The sequence below is a fragment of the Scardinius erythrophthalmus genome (genome assembly GCF_964197995.2).
Source record: "Scardinius erythrophthalmus genome assembly, chromosome: 22".
Taxonomy (NCBI): Eukaryota; Metazoa; Chordata; class Actinopteri; order Cypriniformes; family Leuciscidae; genus Scardinius; species Scardinius erythrophthalmus.
In genome coordinates, this window is record NC_138242.1 from 18,673,772 (window position 1) to 18,696,690 (window position 22,919).

A 22,919-nucleotide genomic window follows, 5' to 3' on the forward strand; every position below is an offset into this window, starting at 1 on the left:
CCCCAATAAAAAACACTTGAAACAAATATGATTCCTAACCTTTTTATTTATACAACATTTAATTTTAAATTTTGTATATTTTGACTTACACAGTACATTTGGACACATTACTATTTTTAATGTTTTTGAAAGAAGTCTCTTATGCTCATCAAGCCTGGATTTATTTGATCAAAAATACAGAAAAATAATATAGTGAAATATTACAATTTAAAATAATGGTTTTCTATTTTACTATAAAATATATTTCTGTGATGCAAAGCTGAATTTAGTGTCACGTGATCCTTCAGAAAACTTTATAATATTCTGATTTATTATCAAATGTTAGAAATGGTGCTTAATATTTATTTTATAACATGTGATACTGTTTTTCAGGATTTTTGATTATTAAAAAGTTGTTTTAAAAAAGTCTTCACTATCACTTTTATATATTTAACACATCCTTGCTGAATATTCCTGTTTTTTTCTGTATTTTTGATCAAATAAATGCAGGCTTGTACAGCATAATAATAAACTTCTTTCAAAAACATTAAAAATAGTAATGGGTCCAGACTTTTTACTGGTAGCAAATTTTATCTAAGGTAATCTCTTTTTTGTTTAATGAAGATGTTATTGTTGTTGTTGTTATTGTACTGTTTTATTCAGTTTATTCACAGTTCCAGAATACCACTCCAGTAGATGAACATGAACGTGCTTTTATAATTTTTTTCATAGCTGCGTTATGGGCAGGATTTTTCCCTCCCATTTAATCAATATTGACTGCAGATATTGTCATATTATTAATATCATTAATATGTTATTATGTATTGCATTGCTACCTTAAATATGCTATACACAAATCAAGTGGAAGAGAAAGATACGATCGCTACTGAGCAGAAAAAAAAATCTAAACTAATATTCGTATAGGCTATGATGTCAGGGTATTATGTAATCATCAGCATCAGAATATAGAAGATAGACCCATAGATATGAGATCCTTTATTTGAAACATTTAAAAATGTTGCAGTGTGTTAACTTTTAACTTTGAATACAGACGTCTTGTCTTTTAATTTTGTAGCTTTTTTACTAGTCAGCTCCCAACGCGATGTTATTCATTGTACGCGCAAATTCAAAGCGTCGCGTCTGGGCACGTTAATGACGCTCGCGCTCTTTTAAACTCGTAGACTAACAAAGCGGTGAATGATTTTTCCAGAAATGACGCTGATCTACAGTAGCCCACAAGTTTATATTTAAAATACATTCCAATCACTCCAAAATCGATGACCTGCATTACGAGCTACGCTTCTTTGCGTGCCTATTTATCTTGTAGATAGGACATTTGTACATTTTTTTTTTTCCCTCTGTCTGGGCCCCATCCCGCCAATCGGGCCCTAGGCACGTGCCTAGTTTGCCTTTGCGTTAATCCGGCTCTGTATATATACATACAATATATACACCTGTGTGTGTGTGTGTGTGTGTGTGTGTGTGTATATATGTATACAGTGTATATATATATTGTCGCGGGTGAGGAATCACACAACAAGGTCGCTCGGTGAAAATTAGCCCCGGAGGGTGGATTTATTGAAATTACTTCAACAAAGGTGAAACGGTGAAATAAGATGAGTGCTGTCTTCAGGTGCCGTGCGTTGGTTGCCAGGGCGACGCTGACATGCCCAGAGAGACTCGTCACATTCCCCCCCCTAAGCTTCGTTCTGGCCCTGGGAACGAGAGGAGATAGTAGGGGTGAAATAAGGGGTGGGTGGGGAATGACCCCTGACAGACCTGAAAAAGCTGTCCACATCCGTGAGAGTCCATCGGCGTTGGCGTTGGCGGCCCCGGCCCGATGTCGTACCTCGAAGTGGAAGTCCTGGAGCGCGAGGAACCAGCGGGTCACCCTGGCGTTAGTATCTTTCGCCCGGGCCATCCACTGTAGAGGGGCATGGTCGGTCAGCAGGGTGAACTTACGGCCGAGGAGGTAATAACGCAGCTCCAGGACTGCCCACTTGATGGCCAGGGCCTCCTTCTCGACGGCGGCGTAGTTCTTCTCTGCCTGGGACAACTTCCTGCTGATGTAGAGAATGGGATGCTCCTCACCTTCCTGGACTTGTGACAGGACGGCTCCTAGTCCGGTGTCGGAAGCATCCGTTTGCAGCAGGAAGGGGCAGCCGAAGTCAGGGGCGCGGAGTACCGGAGACGCTGGAAGTGCCGTCTTGAGTTGGGCGAAGGCCTCCTCGGCGGCTGTCGTCCAGCAGATCTTCTCGGGCTGCCCCTTCCTGGTCAGGTCTGTCAGGGGGGTGGCTAGAGAGGAGAAGTTGGGGATAAAACAGCGATAGTACCCCGCCAACCCCAAAAAGGCTCGTACCTGGGCCTTTGTCTGTGGTTTTGGAGCGGTGCGTATGGCTTCCACCTTTTTCTCTTGGGGGCGGATGAGGCCTCGGCCGACCTGGAATCCCAGGTACTTCGCCTCGGATAGCGTTAGGTGGCATTTGCGGGGGTTGGCGGTTAGTCCAGCCCGCCGGAGCTCCGAGAGCACCCTCCGCAGACGTTCCAGATGTTCATCCCATGCCTCGGAGTGCACCACGACGTCATCCAAATACGCGGCTGCATACGCTTGGTGGGGCCTTAGGATGATGTCCATCATGCGCTGAAAGGTCGCTGGTGCTCCATGAAGGCCAAAGGGAAGGGTCCGGTACTGCCAGTGGCCACTAGGGGTAGAAAAAGCAGTCTTCGATTTAGCAGAAGAGGTAAGTGGTACCTGCCAGTATCCCTTGGTGAGGTCCAGGGTTGTGATGTACCGGGCCCTCCCCAGGCGGTCTAGCAGCTCGTCGACCCGAGGCATGGGATAGCTGTCGAATTCGGAGACTTCGTTCAGCCGGCGGAAGTCATTGCAGAAGCGGAGGGTGCCATCCGGCTTGGGTACCATCACGATAGGGCTGGACCATGGGCTGCGAGATGGTTCGATTACCCCCAACTTCAGCATTTCCTGGATTTCCTCCTCAATAGCCTGCCGACGAGCTTCTGGGACTCGGTAGGGCCGTTGCCTGACGATTACTCCAGGGGGCGTCCTGATGTCGTGGTGGATGACGTTAGTCTGCCCAGGCCTAGAGGAGAACACATCCAAAAACTGTCTGACCAGGTGCTGCAGCTCGGTCTTCTGGGCAGCCGACAGGTGGGGATCCATGTCGACAACCACGGGATCGGTGAGACTGAGGGCGACGAGCTGGTCTCGGGTCCCTTGCCACTTCTTCAGTAAGTTGATGTGATATAATTGCTCTGCTTGTCTTCTTCCAGGTTGGCGTATGCGGTATGTCACTGGTCCAACCTTCTCCACAACGGTATATGGCCCTTGCCACGATGCCAGGAACTTACAAGCGGAGGTAGGGACCAAGACCATGACCCTGTCTCCTGGCTGGAATTCCCGTGGTTGGGCTGCCCGATTATAGTGGCGTTGTTGGGCCTGCTGTGCCTTGCTGAGGTGCTCCCGGACTAATGGCATGACGCGGTCTATCCTCTCCCTCATCTGTGTTACGTGCTCGATGACCGTGCGGTGGGGGGCAGGCTGCTGCTCCCAGGCCTCCCGAGCGACATCCAGCAGGCCCCGAGGCTGGCAGCCGAATAGAAGTTCGAAGGGGGTGAAACCAGTTGAGGCTTGAGGGACCTCGCGGATGCCGAAGAGGACGTAAGGGATCATAAGGTCCCAGTCCCGCTTGTCCTCCGCTGCTACCCTTCGGAGCATCTGTTTTAGGGTTTGGTTAAAGCGTTCCACGAGTCCGTCGGTTTGTGGGTGATAGACGGTTGTCCTCAACTGTTTCACCCCCAGCAGCCTGCTGAGGTCAGCCATTAGCCGGGACATGAACGGTGTTCCCTGGTTAGACAGGATTTCAGTCGGGATGCCGACCCGGCTGGCCAACAGAAACAGCTCCTGGGCGATGGCTTTCGCTGTAGCTTTCCGCAGGGGGACTGCTTCTGGATACCGGGTGGCGTAATCCACGATGACGAGGATGTGTTCATGTCCTCGGGCAGACTTAGGCAACGGCCCCACCAGATCCATTCCGATCTGCTCGAAGGGCACCTCGATGATGGGTAAGGGAATCAGCGGGCTGGGGGGAGGAGTCCTGGGAGCCGTGCGTTGGCAGGTCGGGCAGGCTTTGCAGAAACCTTTCACGTCAGCCTCCAGGCCTGGCCAGTGAAAACGATCCCGGATCCGCTGGATGGTGTTAGCTGCTCCTAGGTGACCTGCCATTGGATGTGAATGGGCTTACTCGAGGATGGTCTCTGTCTTCGTCCGAGGGACGACTAGAAGTTCCTTCTCCTCCCCCCTTCGCTGGGCGACACAGTATAGCAGACCGCTTCGGACTACAAAATGCGGGAGAGGATGGGGCCGTGGGAGGACGTCTTTGCCGTCAATGGCTCTAACTTGACTCCAACAGTGCTTCAGACGATCGTCCTCCCGCTGGTCCTTGGCAAAAGAGCCCCCCTCGCTGACATGCTGGAACACATCATAGAAAAGGTTAGTACTTAGCGAGGGGGACTCACCATCTCTCCCGCTGTCCGAAGCTAGCAGCGCGACCGGCGGCGGGGTCCCTGTGGCCGGCGACGACGGCGACAGTTCCGTTCCGGGCTGGCGGGCTGAGCGGCGGCGGCGAGCAGGCGGTCAAACCCCGGCCAATCTCTTCCAAGCAGTAGTGGGACTGGTAATTTTTTCACCAATCCGGCTTCAACGGGCCAGACGCCATGGGCGGCAGCGATGTTCACGCGGCGAGCTGGAACTTGTTGGGTGTCTCCATGCACACACGTGATCGGTAGGTAACTTTTTTGGCCAGGGTGAGGAGGGCACAGATGGGCCTGGATGAGGGTGAACGCGCTGCCCGAATCCAGAAGCGCCCGGACGGGCTTGCCGTTCAACTTGACGTCCGCCTCTGGAGCCGCAGGTGGAACGCGCTGATGGACGATGCAGCCCGCCAGCCAGGTCCGCGGAGGCGTCGTGGGTTCAGCGGTGGGCATTGGCTCGTCCATGGGAGACGGAACTGTCGGTCTGCCAACTGCGCGCGAGGTGCCCTCCGGCGTGCGTCGCTCCTGGACCACCCTCCGGGGAAACGGCGGCGCTCTCTCTCCAGCCTCCCGTTGGTGGACAGCATCCGGCAGCTCGATCGCCTCCACCAAAGCGAGGACAGTGGCGGGGTTCCTCATACCCACCACCTGACGATGGGACCGAGGCAGGGCGCGGAGGAGGCGATCGATGACCACTCGTTCCACTAGGAAAAATAAGCTCGTTGAGCTTCACCAGTGAGGAGAGGTGCCAGCGCGGAAGCCCAGTCTTCTATGGGCCATCCCTCACGGTTAGCAGTGGTTTCAAATATTTGTAGGTATGCCTCAACATCGTCGTGAGCCGTCATTTTGGGCAAAAGCCGGGTCGCTCGCACTCGGGGGTCAGGTAGTGGAACCGGCTGGGCAGCCTGGGCATGGAGGGCAGCGATGTCTTCTTCAGCTCTGCCCTGCCGAGTGGCCAGATGTTCCATTATCTGCTGCTGACGGATGCTTACTTCTGTGAGGCGGTGCAGTAGTTCATCCATCTCCATGAGGAGAGAGAGCGCCGATCGGTGCTGGGGGTGGTGAACAGAGAGAGAGAAAAAAAATATTACTGTGGTGAACTGCAAACACTTGTGTGTGATTTCTCATGCAGTTGCCCGCATTCTCCACCAGATGTCGTGGGTGAGGAATCACACAACAAGGTCGCTCGGTGAAAATTAGCCCGGAGGGTGGATTTATTGAAATTACTTCAACAAAGGTGAAACGGTGAAATAAGATGAGTGCTGTCTTCGTGTCTGGTGCTCCTGTGAAGTCCTCGTGCTCGTGAAGGTGGGTGTCCAGGCGTGCTCAGTCGGGCTGTCGGTCACTCGCTGCCTTCTGTTAGGTAAGAAACAAAGGATTAGTACCAGCACGTTCAGCATGAGACGGGGTGTCTGTCGAAGTGAGAGCAGTGGCGGCTTTTACAGCCGCTTGATGACGGGCTTCAGCTGTGACCGATCGTGCGTTGGTTGCCAGGGCGACGCTTACATGCCCAGAGAGACTCGTCACAATATATATATATATATATATATATATATACATATATATATATATATATATATATACAGTGAGGAAAATAAGTATTTGAACACCCTGCTATTTTGCAAGTTCTCCCACTTAGAAATCATGGAGGGGTCTGAAATTGTCATCGTAGGTGCATGTCCACTGTGAGAGACATAATCTAAAAAAAAAAATCCAGAAATCACAATGTATGATTTTTTAACTATTTATTTGTATGATACAGCTGCAAATAAGTATTTGAACACCTGAGAAAATCAATGTTAATATTTGGTACAGTAGCCTTTGTTTGCAATTACAGAGGTCAAACGTTTCCTGTAGTTTTTCACCAGGTTTGCACACACTGCTGGAGGGATTTTGGCCCACTCCTCCACACAGATCTTCTCTAGATCAGTCAGGTTTCTGGGCTGTCGCTGAGAAACACGGAGTTTGAGTTCCCTCCAAAGATTCTCTATTGGGTTTAGGTCTGGAGACTGGCTAGGCCACGCCAGAACCTTGATATGCTTCTTACAGAGCCACTCCTTGGTTATCCTGGCTGTGTGCTTCGGGTCATTGTCATGTTGGAAGACCCAGCCTCGACCCATCTTCAATGCTCTAACTGAGGGAAGGAGGTTGTTCCCCAAAATCTCGCAATACATGGCCCCGGTCATCCTCTCCTTAATACAGTGCAGTCGCCCTGTCCCATGTGCAGAAAAACACCCCCAAAGCATGATGCTACCACCCCCATGCTTCACAGTAGGGATGGTGTTCTTGGGATGGTACTCATCATTCTTCTTCCTCCAAACACGTTTAGTGGAATTATGACCAAAAAGTTCTATTTTGGTCTCATCTGACCACATGACTTTCTCCCATGACTCCTCTGGATCATCCAAATGGTCATTGGCAAACTTAAGACGGGCCTTGACATGTGCTGGTTTAAGCAGGGGAACCTTCCGTGCCATGCATGATTTCAAACCATGACGTCTTAGTGTATTACCAACAGTAACCTTGGAAACGGTGGTCCCAGCTCTTTTCAGGTCATTGACCAGCTCCTCCCGAGTAGTTCTGGGCTGATTTCTCACCTTTCTAAGGATCATTGAGACCCCACGAGGTGAGATCTTGCATGGAGCCCCAGTCCGAGGGAGATTGACAGTCATGTTTAGCTTCTTCCATTTTCTAATGATGGCTCCAACAGTGGACCTTTTTTCACCAAGCTGCTTGGCAATTTCCCCGTAGCCCTTTCCAGCCTTGTGAAGGTGTACAATTTTGTCTCTAGTGTCTTTGGACAGCTCTTTGGTCTTGGCCATGTTCGTAGTTGGATTCTTACTGATTGTATGGGGTGGACAGGTGTCTTTATGCAGCTAACGACCTCAAACAGGTGCATCTAATATAGGATAATAAATGGAGTGGAGGTGGACATTTTAAAGGCAGACTAACAGGTCTTTGAGGGTCAGAATTCTAGCTGATAGACAGGTGTTCAAATACTTATTTGCAGCTCTATCATACAAATAAATAGTTAAAAAATCATATATTGTGATTTCTGGATTTTTTAGATTATGTCTCTCACAGTGGACATGCACCTACGATGACAATTTCAGACCCCTCCATGATTTCCAAGTGGGAGAACTTGCAAAATAACAGGGTGTTCAAATACTTATTTTCCTCACTGTATATATGTATATAGAATGGCCGCTGAAATTTCTGATTTGTTGTCGCAGATATTTTAAAATATATTAAAATACAAAAAGCTATATTACTGTTTTACTGTATTTTTATTCAAATAAATGCAGTGTTGGTCAGCGTAAGGGACTTTCAAAACCATTTTAAAAATCTTACCAACCACACACTTTTGAAAACATATAGATATGTCTGTTATTCTATTCACAAATAAGAATATGAATAGTGGATAGTTAAAAGAATAGATCTAAGCCAAGAATAAAAATCTGAAATGAACATTAAAGCTTGTAATATGAAAGTAGTCAGAAAATCCCAGGTGGCCGACTTCTCATTAAACCTAGCTTATTATAATGTTACTTTTACCATAAAAACTTTGTCGAGTGAAGACTTCTGCATTGCCATAAGGAAGTCATAGGGGAAAACTGACTCTAATAATTGCCGGTCCACTTGAATCAATGGTCTTTGAAGCAAGCAACAGTTGGTCACCAGGCTGAATAAAGGCATTCGATACATAGCAGTGATGAAACATCAAAGGCAGCATGTACTTACATAAGGAAAAAATGTTCTGTAAAGCGGCCATTTGCTATCCAGATGCACACCAGAGCCTGGAAAGCTCCAAGCCTGTCTGCTCTGGCCTGTGCACTGCTGAAAAACACTGAACAGCTAGTTACCTGTCAACAGAAATGAAATTACTGAGACACTTGTTGTTAAAGAACTGTGTAAAATAAACACTTGTTAAAGGGAAGGACACACTTGTTAAATTGTACAACATAAACACACAGGACAGTCAGGGTTTAAAAGCTGTCTGGTAATTGGGCAAGCAGCGCGTCTTTGATTTTATTTCTGGAATACACCAACTGTTTTCGAATATTGGCAGGAGTCAAAGCCTCATGCTGATTCAACAGCATTCACATTGTCTGTCTAGTCTGGCAATGAAGGAATAAAGGAAAGGTATTAGAAAAAAAGAAAGAAAAGAAAACATTCACTCCAAAAAATGTCATTGTCAAAATGTCATGTCATTTCAAACCTGTATGACTTTATTCCTTTGTGGAACAAAAAAAAAGGATTTTTAAGGCCAAAAAGGCCATTTAATGTTTAACAGCAAACGTTTTGCGAGGGAACGCAAAGTTTCTCAGGGGAACATATATTATATTATATTATATTATATTATATTATATTATATTGTATTGTATTGTATTGTATTATATTAAAAAAAAATCCTATCTCATATTTTTTCGATCACCATGTCACTTTTTAGGGGCTCCTTACATGCCACATATTCCAAGTTGTCTAGAACTCAAAAACGTTTGTGAAAGTTCAAAAGAATGATTCAGTGACAAATTGGACATCGCTACTTCTCTCTTTGACAAATAAGGCCTGATATACCAAAGGTTGATATAAAGATTTTCAGTCAATAATGACTATCATTTTGGAATGTGTTTTTGTCACTTTATTACTTTAGTCTTTTTTAAATATTTCTATTCAGCTTTAATCTATATTTATACATATTAGCACATAGTATAACATTAGTACAACTTCAACTTAACCTTATTTGTATCAGTTAGTTTGTCAAAGCAACATTTCTAATTTTCATTTAAGTTAGTTTTTCATGCAGTATTTGTATTTTGTTTTATTTTAGCTTTATTTATTTTTTTATGTCTATTTATTGCTATATATACAGTATATTAGGTATAGTATATAGCAGCATATATATATATATATATATATATAGTAGTTTTAGTTCAAAATAACACCACTGGTCTGTTTCTCACATAAACCTCTCAAATGACTTCAAAAGTCTTGGAATATTGCGCGCACATTGGATGGATCACTTTTATGATATGTAAATGGTGATTCTTGCCAGCTTTAATAATGTAGTTGTTTGGAAAATAGCATCCGCCACAATTCTTCAAAATCTCTCCTTTTGTGTTCCGTGAAAGAAAGTCATACACATTTGGAACAACATGAGGATGAGTAGATGATGACAGAGTTTTAATTTCTGGGTGAATTCATTATTTAAAGCATCAAATCGCAGTCTCTCGCAAATCTCTCACGGACTTCAGGATAAAGTCGTGCACTCAAGATCAAAATATTTCAGAGGTGCTGTGATATAAATCCTCTGGTATGGCAGTTACTCCTTTATGTGCCATGTTTATAGCGTTAGCCTAAATTCAATTCATGCCAGACAATAATAGCTTGAAGTGTGAGGAACGTAGCTGGAATTTTCACAGTTGAGTGAAATGAAATAGAGCACTGAAGCCTGTTTTGACAAGGGCAGGGACCTAATCAGAGGCTCTTTTAGTATCTAAAAGTTTGACTTGTATCAAATATCTGACAAACAGCTTTGGCGTGAACAGAAGTATAGCAAAAACTACTCCAAGGATAAAATAGATATTATATAGCTTATTGAACCAAATCAGGTCACTTTTTGTGACATTATGAGACCAATGAATGTCCTCTGTGGAACACATGCTCCAGAGAGGGATTCAGCCGATAATTCTGTTCTCCTTTTGATTGCACAAATGTCACCCTTTGGAGAAGATAATGAATCTTCTCTGGAGAGTAGTCCGTCACTGTTTGCCTTTTCTGATCCAAATAGCACATCCAATTTAAGTTTACAGCCCAGGTGGCAGACTAGCACTTTATAGAATTTTCATGTGATTGAAGAGATCTGAGGTCATTCTCCATTCCTGCTTCTCTGACATCATTTCCTTCCAATCTCACCAGGTCATCAGATATGCCCCACATGATCACCTAAACTATTTTTCTCTCTCTTACCTTCTCCCTTAAAGTCTAACACACTTGTTCTCGAATTCCTCTTTCTAGATTACGGCACCATTAAGAAGGTCCTCTCCCCGCTGAACCAGACCATGGGCAGCTGTTTGCTGGATGAGATTGAGCTTTTCCCTCAGAAGAAGAGGCAGCCAATCCGCAGCCTGCTTATTCTTCACAGCCGCAGTGAGCTATTTGTTGGAGTCAGAGAACAGGTCATCAAAATCCCCCTGATGCGCTGCAACTTCCACAAATCTAGAGAGTAAGTACTTCAACTTCTCAGCAGACAGATCTCAAGGTAGAAATTCATAACTACTTTCTTAAAGAAAACAGCTCACCCAAAATGAAAATGTCTATGTCTTTCAAAAACCGACTTTTATCTTTGAAATGAAAAAGGAGTTGTTTCTTGCATGTACAATAAGTGAATGGTGACCAGTGATGGCCAGCACATTTTTCATATGAATTTAGATGACTTAGAGTATAGTCAACAAGTCATATGGAATATTAGGATGTTTTTTTGTCCTTTTTGGAGCTTGACCGATCCTACTTCCACTTTGATTATACCCTTTCATCAAAAAACATATTAACTTTCTGCACCAGACACAACTTTTCTTTTCTGTGCACTTTACCATTTGGACGTTAAAGAAAAGTACAGTATGTATCCTATTTTTCACAATCCAATCTATTCACAAAAAGTAAAACCAAGTCCCAGCTTACTCTGTAGCTGACTATTTTGTTACGCCGCTGAATTTTTTATTGGTAATTCTTCTCAATAAGATTCTGTTTGTTAGCTTTAGTTAATGAATTAGTAATCTTGAACTAACAACAGACAATTTTTTCAGCATTTAATAAATTAGGTTGATGCCTTAATGATATGTAATTACACTAATGTTTTAATTGTTAATTCATGTTCGTTCATAACTAACGCTAATTTATTAAATTAAATAGAAATTAATATGATCCTAAATTAATAAATGCCGTAAATGTATTTTTCATTGTTAAACTCATTAAAACAATGCATTAAACTTAATACCTAATGCATTAAACTTAAACTGAACTTCATTGTTATGTGTTACCTGTTCGTTTCCCTTGCAAATGCCACATTTTATGTCAGAAGTTAAATGCAGATGCCATTTCATGATGGCTTTTAATAATAACAACATTTTGATTCCTGGCAAGATAAATCATACTTCTAATCTTACCAGGGTGTACATGCCTGCAACTTAATTTTTCATTGCACCAGAATAAACGTAATGTCACTAAATTCGTCTGCCAGAGGGCAACAAAGAACAATCACCATGTTTGACATTGTGCCTCCAGGCCTTCATATCAAGAGCTCTTCTCTAATCTTTGCTCATAAGGGGAGATGGCAGCCTGTTCATCATCTCTCTTCATTTGCATTCCAATGAAAAGCGCTGAGTTACAGTATGTGAATATGAGCTGAGTTTTGCCTGATGCGCTTTTTCTATCCTGTTAAGCGGTTTAAAGATTGGGAGAGATCAATTACTCACACCTCTATGCTTTCTGACACAAAAGAGGAGAGCTTATGCAAACTTTTATTTTATTTTTTATAAACGGACACATGCCACAACTTTTAAAAATGACTGGTTTACTCTGCTGACATTTACATTCCTGTGTCACTGTACAGTGTACTTCAAACTTTCCGTAACTGAATGCTTGGCTATATCTTTCTGTCTGCTCTGATGAAGTGTATGATAGTCCTCAATGAGTTTGAAAAGCTATTTGGTGTGTCTAAGGGCCGTTCTCTGTTTCTGATGAAAGTCATCAAGACTCAAGGGAAATATTGCCAGATTAAGTTATGCCAATGCAAGCTATATTTATAATAAGAAGCATGTGTGCACTTAAAGGTGTTTAACTATTTAAAAGGCTCATATCGTGTGGTTTTATCATTCCATAAATTTCCCTGAGGTCCACTTATAAAATTATTCAAATTTTTGTTCCACTTAGTGTCGTAATGTAGTTTACAGCAGTGTTTCCCAGCCCTGTTCCTGGAGGCACACCAACACTACATATTTTCAAACTCTTCCTAATCGAACGGACCTGATTCGACTCATCAGCACATCAGTAGAGACTCCAAGACCTGAAATAGATAGGTCAGATAAGGGAGACATCCAAAATTGTGCAGTGTTGGTGTGCCTCCAGGAACATGAGGAAATACTTTCCAGGAACATCCTTTCTCTGCCTTTTAGAGGTCAACTGGCTGTTTTTTTGATGCTGTGCCTTTAAAGGTGCTCTAAGCGGTGTCACACGTTTTTTAGGTCAAAACATTTTTTGTCACATACTGCAAACATCTCCTCACTATACGTTAGCTGCCTGTCCCCTGAACACACTGTAAAAAATGCACTGTCTCTGTTGACAGCCCAGGCTCCACAAACGGCAACATAAACAAACTGGCCCAGCCTGGACCACAAAACATAACAAACAGTGTTCCAGCCAATAACCGACAAGAGTGATTTGGGGGTGGGGGTTGGGGGGTTAGTGCGTGCACATGAAGGGGGGTGTGGGGAGTGGGGAGTGGAGGAGAGAGAAGCAGGAAAGAGGGAAGTTAGTTAGAGGAGAGATGTCCTAGACAACGACTAACGTTAAAATTTTATATTCTTGAGAATTTTGATATGGCCGACACACGACCAAAGAGACGACGTTCCGATGAACAAATAACAAAGAATAGGGAAAAGGAGAAGGAACGTGTGAAGTCCCGATTTACATTGGAAAAGTGTTCAAAAGGTGGCTAGAACTCCGCCGGCAAAAGGGCTTCCAATTTGACATTTAGGTGGCTTTGTTTTTGCTGGACAGGTGGGTAAATCCAGTTTTTTTTTTTAAATGGTTCATGGCTGTTTCAGGAAGCACGGAAGGGAGGGGGGGTGGGGGGACGTGATGAGGAGGAGAGAGTGTCGAGCTAGCCTCGGTTTTGTTTGACAATACTTTGAACGTCAACAAGAAGTGACGTCACCCAACATCACTTAGAGCACCTTTAAGATTTAAAGTCCCCCTGTAGTCAATAATTTGATCCCTTAAAACTCGTCTTTGATCACCAAAATGGCGTATTTAAACGTTTTCCCTGTTTCTTTATTTCTTAAAATAGCTTAAAATAAAACTCTACACCATGAATATGCTAATAAGCCCCGCCTCCAATTACACAAGCTCAGAGATTCTCTCGGCCAACTTACTGAGATAAACACTGCACAATGGTATTGCTTTTTACAATGACGGACACATAACGGTAATTAATATGATTAGCCTTTTTCTTGACTACGTTATCAAACAGCTAATAATGTGTTGCTAATGTTACACAAAACCATGTTCCCATTCGCCATCTCAGAGTCAGACAGCTGCCTTCTAACAATCATCAGAAACGCTTTGAACAACTCAGAACGTCAATGGAGAAAGGCATATAGTTGATCATAACATCGCAATACACATCATACACCTGCTACAGTATATTAGTAAATCTACCCGATTTTTCATATCAACAGAAATATATAATGGGATAACCTGGCTTCTCGAGACTCCCCTGATAGTTCGCTGTTAATGATATGCTAAAGCCTGCCGTCAGGTTGACGTGATTGGTTACAAGAAAGTTTGTGACGTCAGAAACACCAGCGATTTCAAATCATGTCTTTGAGACTACCTTACTTACTTACTCTCTTGAGTAGGTACTTGTTTTGAACAAGTAATTACTTTGTGACTGCTAAAAAAGTTTGTTCTATATACTATGATTGTGTGTAATATGAATGTAATCTGGACATACTACATTCGGCATGTTTACGTTACCAACCAGGCACTACCAGAGTCAGCTGTTTCGCTTCACTGCCATTCACAAATCCTCTCCCGTGGCCTCATGGGATAGTCAAGAGTCCATTGAATGCACACTTCAGAATCTCGCTGAAAGTAATTGGTCATCCGGTTACTTTTTGCCTTCTCTTTTATAAATACTGTGAAATCAGAAATACTTGTTCGCCTTCTATATAGTAGGAAGTATGCAATTTCGGATGCAGCCATGGCCTTTTCAGAAGGATGTAGAGACCTCTAGGTGCTTCACACAGCTAGGAACAGCACAACTTTGGTGGCCTCTTACAGTTTATTAATAATAATAAGATTTTTTTTTTTTTTTTTTTTGCTGGTGTTTAATATACCATACTTGCACCTTGTTTCACCTCTACTGTCTTCAAGTTTCAGATGTCTGAAAGGATTCCATAAGCCGTTCTTTCAGTTTAGTGTCAATAGATGGTGTTTTTTTGACTGGGGAGGAAATTTTCAGTGTTGAAACATACAGTATGCTTTAATAAAGGAAAATTGGATTTCTCGTTATATGACCTCCTCACTTCTGCTCTTCTTTTGTCTTCTTTCAGTTGATTAATGTTGCCATGAACTTTTATATCACGGTGAGCATCTGCTCTTTCTCTCTCTCCGTCAGTGCCTGTGTGGGGGCCAGGGATCCATACTGCGGCTGGGATCTGGTGCTTAAGAAATGCACCACCCTGGAAGAGAGTGTCAGCATGAGCCAATGGGAGCAGAGCATCACACGGTGTCCTGTGAGTATCTAGAATGCACTTCAATCATTCACGCAGTGCCTCGGCTCTCAAAAGCCAAATGTTTTTTTTTTTTTCATATCAAGACTCTTGATGCTGATCCAGTCTGTCGGTGAAGAACAGTGACAAATGTGGCTGCTTCAACCGTAACGTCTGTCTTGCAAGATCAACTTTTTTTCCCTCATAACTGCAGACACCCTTAGAGGAGTTTTATAACAATGTTGAGGAAACATTGCAGGTGCTGAGACAATGCAGATCTGATTTTGCTGCTTTTGCAGGAAAACTAACTTTTTATCCCTATGTACTCAAAAATAAAATTGAAGGTCAACTGCGCATGTGCGCAAGGAAACAAAGCGAAGCACAAATTGCTGTCAGCCATGGTTCTTTTGAGTGGCGTTCTCTGGTAACTTGGCTTCATATTCCCACACTCCTTTGTGCTGACATGTGCCCCTGCCTGAGGCCTCCCAGCCTGTAGATCACTCCCAGAATGCTTTGTCCAATCCATCAGGTCTCTCCCATTTACAGTGGCTCTGAAAATATTTGGACACTTTTTCTTCACGTGGTTTCATGTTCTAAAGTTTACATGCAGCCTTCTGTGAGATACCACAGCTCTGAAAACATGATCCACACACACACATCTGTAGACACGCATACTATATACTATATCAGGCATTTTTTTCTCACAGGGTCTTTAGGTAAGAGACCTTGTAGCTGTAGCTGAGAAATGACATTTTGTGTAATAGCAAGTTGCCTCCCACACTGCCTGGAGAAAGCAGCATGGAATTGTTGAACACGCACAGGGAAGTACAAAAGTGTGGGAGGCTTCGCTCTCAGAGTCACTAGAATGCAAGATTTAGTATTGATTTACTTTCACACATGTTGTTTAAACATATTGGTTACACATTTTGAGGTCCAGATTTCCTTTGTTGTTGAAAACAAAAATCAAAAATGTGCCCCAAAAAGGTTAAGCCATTACGTTCATGTGGAAGATGCAGGTTTGAATCTTGCCTGCAAAATATTGGAGAATTACATGATACCATTTTTTTGTGTCATTCTATTTCCCAATACACAAAATGACTATAATAAACCTTTTTTGTTTAATTTCGTTTTTGGTTGGACTGTAACAGCCCTAATATCGTGTTATAAAAGTTTAAAAAAAAATCTGGAAAAAAAAAAACAATGAAATTCTGGTTACATAATTAAAAAAAAAGTAATTAAAAAAGGCTGAAAAATGTTTTAGTATATATTTTTTTAGTTTTAAACTATGGGCGTTTGATGTAGTTTTGTTTTAAAATGTTAATCTTGTGTCAAAGTTAGTAAGTTTCTAAAAGATATCAGATAATTCAACCATCTGTTGACTTAGCCAGATTAGTTCATGTTGTCAAATGTGATATTCAATATGAAATTTGATATATACTATTCATGATTCAAAAAGATAAAATGACTGCATACGATTGCATAATGATGCCATTGTCCTTTGACCTATAATTTTTTGACCTATCAAAAAACAACCATCACAAAAACCATTTACTTAGGTGTTGTTAATCAAATGAAATTCAACCATGAGAAACAACTGTTTTTGTGCTTGTATCACTCACACTTATAAGGCATCCCACTCATCTGACCTAGTCCTTTTGGAGACTATATAGCAAGGAATCTTGTATATTTGTCCACGGGGTGTGATTGTGTCCAGGTGTCTGAGGTTGAGTGAAAGGTCTAAAATGACTTCAGTAGTAGAGCACATTAAGTCTAGATGGAGATATACTTCATTCACAAAGCCCATCTGGAGGCTGACACAGTATGGAAATAAACAAAGAACCACATTTGTTTTCTCTGGAAAAAAACGTCAACTCACTGTATCATCCCCCTCTTAAAATTGGCAGAAACCCCATCTATATTTAAAGGAAAAACGAGGCCTTTGAAAATGAGGTTTGTTTTTACTTTTCCACCGCATTGGAAACGTGACTCTCTTATGCGTTTCGGTACACAAAGAGCACAGACAATTTCTCTCCACACAGAGGTTCATTTATTCTTCTCTATTCATAATGCAACGACAATCTTTTCCACAGAACTCATCGTGTCTTATGCGTTAGACAACATTACCTTCTCCTTTTGTTCACAAAATATGTTGTCCTGTATCTGATACCTCAGATGTTAATAACCAGAGTGCAATAACAAAATTACATTAGCTATTCATTACCGCATTCTCATATAATGCCTCAAATGAAAATATTTGCTTATTGTAAAGTGTGTTCATTTTTCAAACGGGAGCCTGTGATATTTTCAGCTATCACAAATCTAATATGCTGAAAGCTACAGTATATTTTAGTTTGGATTTATCTAATAACTGGGAAATGTGACCTTATCTGCACATTCTGCAGTAATAATTTATTTTCATTCAGATTTTGTTTACTTGTTTCTGTGGCCATTTACTATTTATGTGCTTTCTTTCTTGTGTGTTTGTTATGTATGTGTGTGTGTATATGTCTAGGTGAGGAATGTGACTGTGGATGGTCATTATGGAGTCTGGTCGGGATGGAAAGCTTGTAGTCATAGCGATGGCAGCAGTGTTGGTTCATGCCAGTGTCGGACTCGAGCCTGTGACAGCCCGAGCCCTCAGTGTGGAGGGCAACTGTGCCAAGGAATCAGTGTTGAGGTGGCAAACTGCTCCAGGTATACAACGTCCTACAAATGTACATACAAAAGCACAAACAGGAAGTTACACTTTAAGCATAACAGATAGCTTGTTTATATGGAAGCTTGTTTCCTCTTCAAAGTAAAAAAAAAAAAAAAAAACTGGATATTTACAACATTGTTTTGGGGTAATTGCAATTTTATGTCACAATATAACTTTATATCTTATAGATTCAACTTTATTTCTCTTCATATGACACTTGCAACCTTATGTCTCACCATTTTTACTTTATTTCGACAATATCTCACAATTATATTTATATCTCATATTTGTTATTTTGCATTCCACAATGTGACTTTTATATCTTGCAATTGCGGATTTAATTCCATCAATTGCAAGTTTATTGTAATGTGATTTTATATCTCGCAATTGCGACTTGATTTCTTGTAATTGTCCATTTAAATTGGCGATTTCATATGACAATTGCGACTTAACTATATTTTTTATTTTTAACTATTATTTTATATGACTATATTTTTTCAATTGTGCCTTGATTTTTATTATAATTGTCATTTTGTTATTTCACACTTCTGATTTTATATCTCTCAATTGCAACTTTGATTCTTGTAATCCTTGCAACTTTATATATCACAACGGGACTTTTTGTCTTGCGATTACGACTTGAATTCTGGTTATTGTTATTGTAAATATTACAGATGTCATTTCATATATCACAATTGTGACTATCACATAATTTTGACTTAATATCTCAAATGTACAACTCATCAAATTAGTACATTTATTGTAGCTATGTGGGTGTTTGGCTATGTATTCGTCGACTGTACTTATTCAAAGAACCAGTTCTTTATTTGCAATTGCATTGCAAACAAGCAGAAAGAGGTGAGTGGAAGTTAAGAGGTTTTACTGACAGTTTGGAGATCCAATGAAGTTATGAGGTTTAGTCAAAAGCTCTTTTTAATACTTTTCATTGGTTAAATATTTGTAAAACCCACTGACAGACTTAAGGGGTGACCAACAGTAAGGATATATAGAAAAAAATTCCAATGACAAAATAAGGAGATACAAGGTTTCTGTCCAACAGTGACGAACTTTGTATCTCATATTTGTTACTTTACCCCCCGGTTTCACAGACAAGGCTTAAACCTTAACTAAAATCATGTTTGAGCTGTTTTAATTGAAAGCAACTTGTACTGACATATCTTAAAATATGTCAGTGTCATTGTTTTGTCTTATGATGCACACCAGTATTTTTTTTTTCCAAGGCATGTTTATAAAAGCTACTTAAATGTCCTCATTGAACTAAGGCCTAACCCTGGCTTAATCTAAGCTCTGTCTGTGGAACCAGGTCTACATCTCACAATGTGACTTTTATATCTATTATTTCCCTCAATTGCAAGTTTATTGTAATGTGATTTTATATATATCGCAATTGTGACTTGATTTATTGTAATTTTCATTTCAATATGACATTTTCTCTAAATTGGAAAGTGTATCGCAATGTGATTTTAAAAATCACAATGTGACTTTATTTATTTTATTTGACAATTTCCTGTTTTAGTCCTTAGTCTGAAGTGGAAATACCATAATATGAAAGAGCTGTTTCTGAGAAACCAAAGTTACTGTGTGATTCTAAGTTAAATCGTTTCATACAGCTTTTTTTCTTTCCATATCACAGTGCTTAATTGTAAACAGGCTTAGAATGGTCATAACTAAGATCCTCAGTTAACAAACTGAAGGTCAGATTGTAGCAGCCAGCTGTGCCAGCGTTTGATTAGTGATTACTGCTGTAACGTATCCATTCTCAGAAACGGGGCATGGACGCCATGGACGGCCTGGGCTCCTTGCAGCACCAGCTGCGGGATCGGATTCCAAGTTCGACAGCGTTCCTGCAGCAATCCCACTCCCCGCCATGGAGGACGCGTTTGTGTGGGCCAGAACCGTGAAGAGAGGTAAAGGAAAAGCAAGATAGCTCATTGCATATGCAGATTCATTGTATTTATGTTTTTTTTTTTTTTTTTGAATTTACATTCAAAATCCACTTAGCTCAGAAATGCGAGGGGGCACGTGCCTGTTTGATAGGGCATGACGCTTTTTTTGTTTGTTCCTTTCATTCTCACCTGCTGCATGTGCAATTGCTGCTGTGATTTCATGGCAGTTGACAATAATGAATGATTATAGGCAGCTCATTTCATTGCTTTTTTATTACTCATCCTATTATGCAAGGTTCATCTGTAGAAAGCTTGTTAGTGCATAACTATCAGCACACAAACCAAATGTTTGAATGGAGGAGTGAAAGAGGTTCTTCTTTATCTGCCCCATAATTTGCGTGACTGACATCCAATTAAAAATAAACATGCTAAGGCTTGTTAATTACAGGGACTGCGACCACAGACTCCACACACACACTCAAACATTGTAGGTATGATGCAGCGCCGTCTAATCATGGCAGAATTATGTTTAAACTACGCTGCCCTGAAAATGTGTGAGGTTTCTAAGCAACCATGCATTGCAGCTGAAAAATTAGACCTGAAGTGGAGGGATGAAGAGAAGACGAAAGAGGCGTCTGTTTAAAACCATTATGGTCCCTTCATTGGAGGTGCCAACTTCCCCCGACTCGCACTTTTTTCTTCAAACATTTTTATCCCACATTGAAAACATTATTGTGCTAATTGCTAATTCCCTGAAACTCGGCAGATCCTCTGACGGGAAATTAAAATACGAGGAAATGGAAATTATCTCTAATATCTAAGTTGTTTCTCCTAGACAGTGGTTATCAACTGGTTTTGTTTCAGGACCCAAGTGGTGACCAACAATATCAAACAAATTGGTAAACAAAAGTAAACGAAATAGAACAGTTTTGTTTACTTTTGTATGGTAAACCATTTAGTTTGATTCTTAAAATCAGTTGAAATTAGTAAAAACATTAAAATATTAGAAACATAGCATGAACTGCATAGCCCCAAATATATGCAAAATGATTAGCATGACTTAGTTAAAGGTAGGGTAGGTAGGATTTTTATAAAAAACTTTTTTTCAAATTTGTTTAAACTGTCTTTATATACCAATACATAATTAAAATCTAAGTGCTCTGAAAAAGAGAGTATAAAAATCGAGTGACTGTAGACCTTTTAATCTGCAATAAACACAGCTCATTATTTCCATTCGGGACGAAACAATTGATTGGTTTGGGCGACTGTCACTCACTCTCGCAACCATGGCTACCACCCCTGTTGCTAGATCTGCCCATATGCGCGTGCACCCGTTTGATTTGAGGAGTGCAAGAGAGGGGCGGAACCTACGAAGAGTAAAATTATGGCAGAGAAAGAGCATTCAAAATTCAAAGCACCTGCATATGCAGTCAGCGAAGGCAAACAAGGCAAAAACTACTTCCTCGGACCCTGGTCGCCCGCACTCTTGAACGACTTCCTCTGCTTCGCCCTCAACCCCGGACCTGTCCTCGAACCGACGAAGCGGTAGGCTACTTGTCTCCGGAGTGTAGTCCTCATTAAGTCAAGTCAAGTCATCTTCATTTATATAGCGCTTTTAACAATGTAGATTGTCTCAAAGCAGCTTTACAGAGATAAGCGTATAATTTAAGGTAACAGAGATTGTTTCGGCTCTACAGCAGAGTTAAGTTATTTCCATCTAAAGTTAGTTTTAATTGATTTGGTTCCGTCGCAATGATCATTTGTTATTAAATTAGGGGCCGCTAAGACGACACCATTCCCTCTACACAGACTTTAAACGCGAACCTGTGAGAAACGCTGATGGCGTTCACATGCGCATTTAGAATGGGTTCTATAGTTATGTGCGTTTGAATATACGCATGTTTGGAATTCCCTACAAGCCAAGCCTAAACAAAATACTTGTCTTTCCTTATAAATTTTGATAAGGAATTTTATTTTATTTGTTATTAGAGTCAACAATGTTTTCATCATGGAAACTCTTACATGCATAACACCGTATATGTTATGAATATTACACGAAATTCACCTTCATCACAGTGTAACTGATGGTAATGGAAAAACGTGTATCAATGCAACCTGTTTTTAGCTTTGCCTTATAAATATAGCTCGTTACCTATAAATATAGCTTGTTACCGAATCAAACAAAGTATATTTTAAACTTTACCAGTATCGATATGCTAGCTTGATAGTGAGTACTAAAAGAAATCTTATTTGTTTATATTTATAGTGATAAAGTTAGGTATTTTATTACATGTGATTCTGACATGATGTCACTGCATGCACTGCGCTCCCTCCTCTCCACTCGTCTCAGGTAAATAAATGCATCTTCCAGCTGAGCCTGAGCGTTTGGCGTCGCGCGTTCATGTGTTTTGGGGGCGTGGCTTTGGAAGGAGCCCAGAAGGGAGGGGGTGGAGTGAATGGAAATAATTAGCTGTGTTTACAACAGTCGTGAGAGGTCTACAGACACTCGATTTTTATACTCTCTTTTTCAGAGTACTTACATTTTAATTATGTATTGGTATATAAAGACAGTTTAAACAAATTTGGAAGTTTTTTTTTTTTTTTTTTTTTTTTTAAATCCTACCTACCCTGCCTTTAATCTAATTAGAAATTAGATTTGAGAATTAGAAATTAGAAATTCAACACTTTTGAAAATGTACAGCACTGTGCACAGTCAGTTCTTTTTTTCAGCAGGGATATATTAAAATGACCAAAAATGACAGTAAAGATTTTTACTGTTACAATTTTTTTTTCTTCAAACTTTCTATCAATCAAAGATTCCACAAAAAAATATTAAGCAGCACAACTGTTTTCGACATTGATAATTATAAGAAAAGTTTCTTGATCAGTCAGCATATTAAAAGGATTTCTGAATACCTAAGAATGCCAAAGTTATGCATGATTAAAAATAAATACATTATTTTAATATTCATCTTTTTTATTTTAGAGAGATTTTGAAAATATGACAAACAAAGCTTGGGTTTGCCAAGATACAGTACTGAAGTCTGCAGTCTCACTGGAAAAAGTTATGGAATTCACCCAAGCTCATGAAAAAAAAATGAAAAAATCTTGTTTATTTCAAAATGTTCATTTTAGGAGCAACGTCTGAGACAAAGTTGACACCCATTTGTTTCATTTAAGTGTTTTGACCTGTGAAGGAGCTAGAGCAACTGCTGAACAATAACATTTTCAGGACAGAACATGCATGCCGCTTGCCGCTTGCCGCTTGCCGCTTGCTTTTGAGTCGCCATAGAA

General features: G+C 41.1%; 1 protein-coding gene across 1 annotated transcript in view; it reads left to right on the forward strand.

The window, feature by feature from the left end:
- The window catches only part of sema5a (sema domain, seven thrombospondin repeats (type 1 and type 1-like), transmembrane domain (TM) and short cytoplasmic domain, (semaphorin) 5A), a 144,131-nt gene that overhangs the window by 83,274 nt on the left and 37,938 nt on the right, over positions 1–22,919 (forward strand). Inside the window, exons 11-14 of the mRNA XM_081352044.1 lie at positions 10,546–10,753; positions 14,927–15,044; positions 17,533–17,714; positions 19,503–19,646. Of these exons, the coding sequence (XP_081208170.1) occupies positions 10,546–10,753; positions 14,927–15,044; positions 17,533–17,714; positions 19,503–19,646 (652 nt within the window). The remainder of the gene's footprint in view (positions 1–10,545; positions 10,754–14,926; positions 15,045–17,532; positions 17,715–19,502; positions 19,647–22,919) is intronic.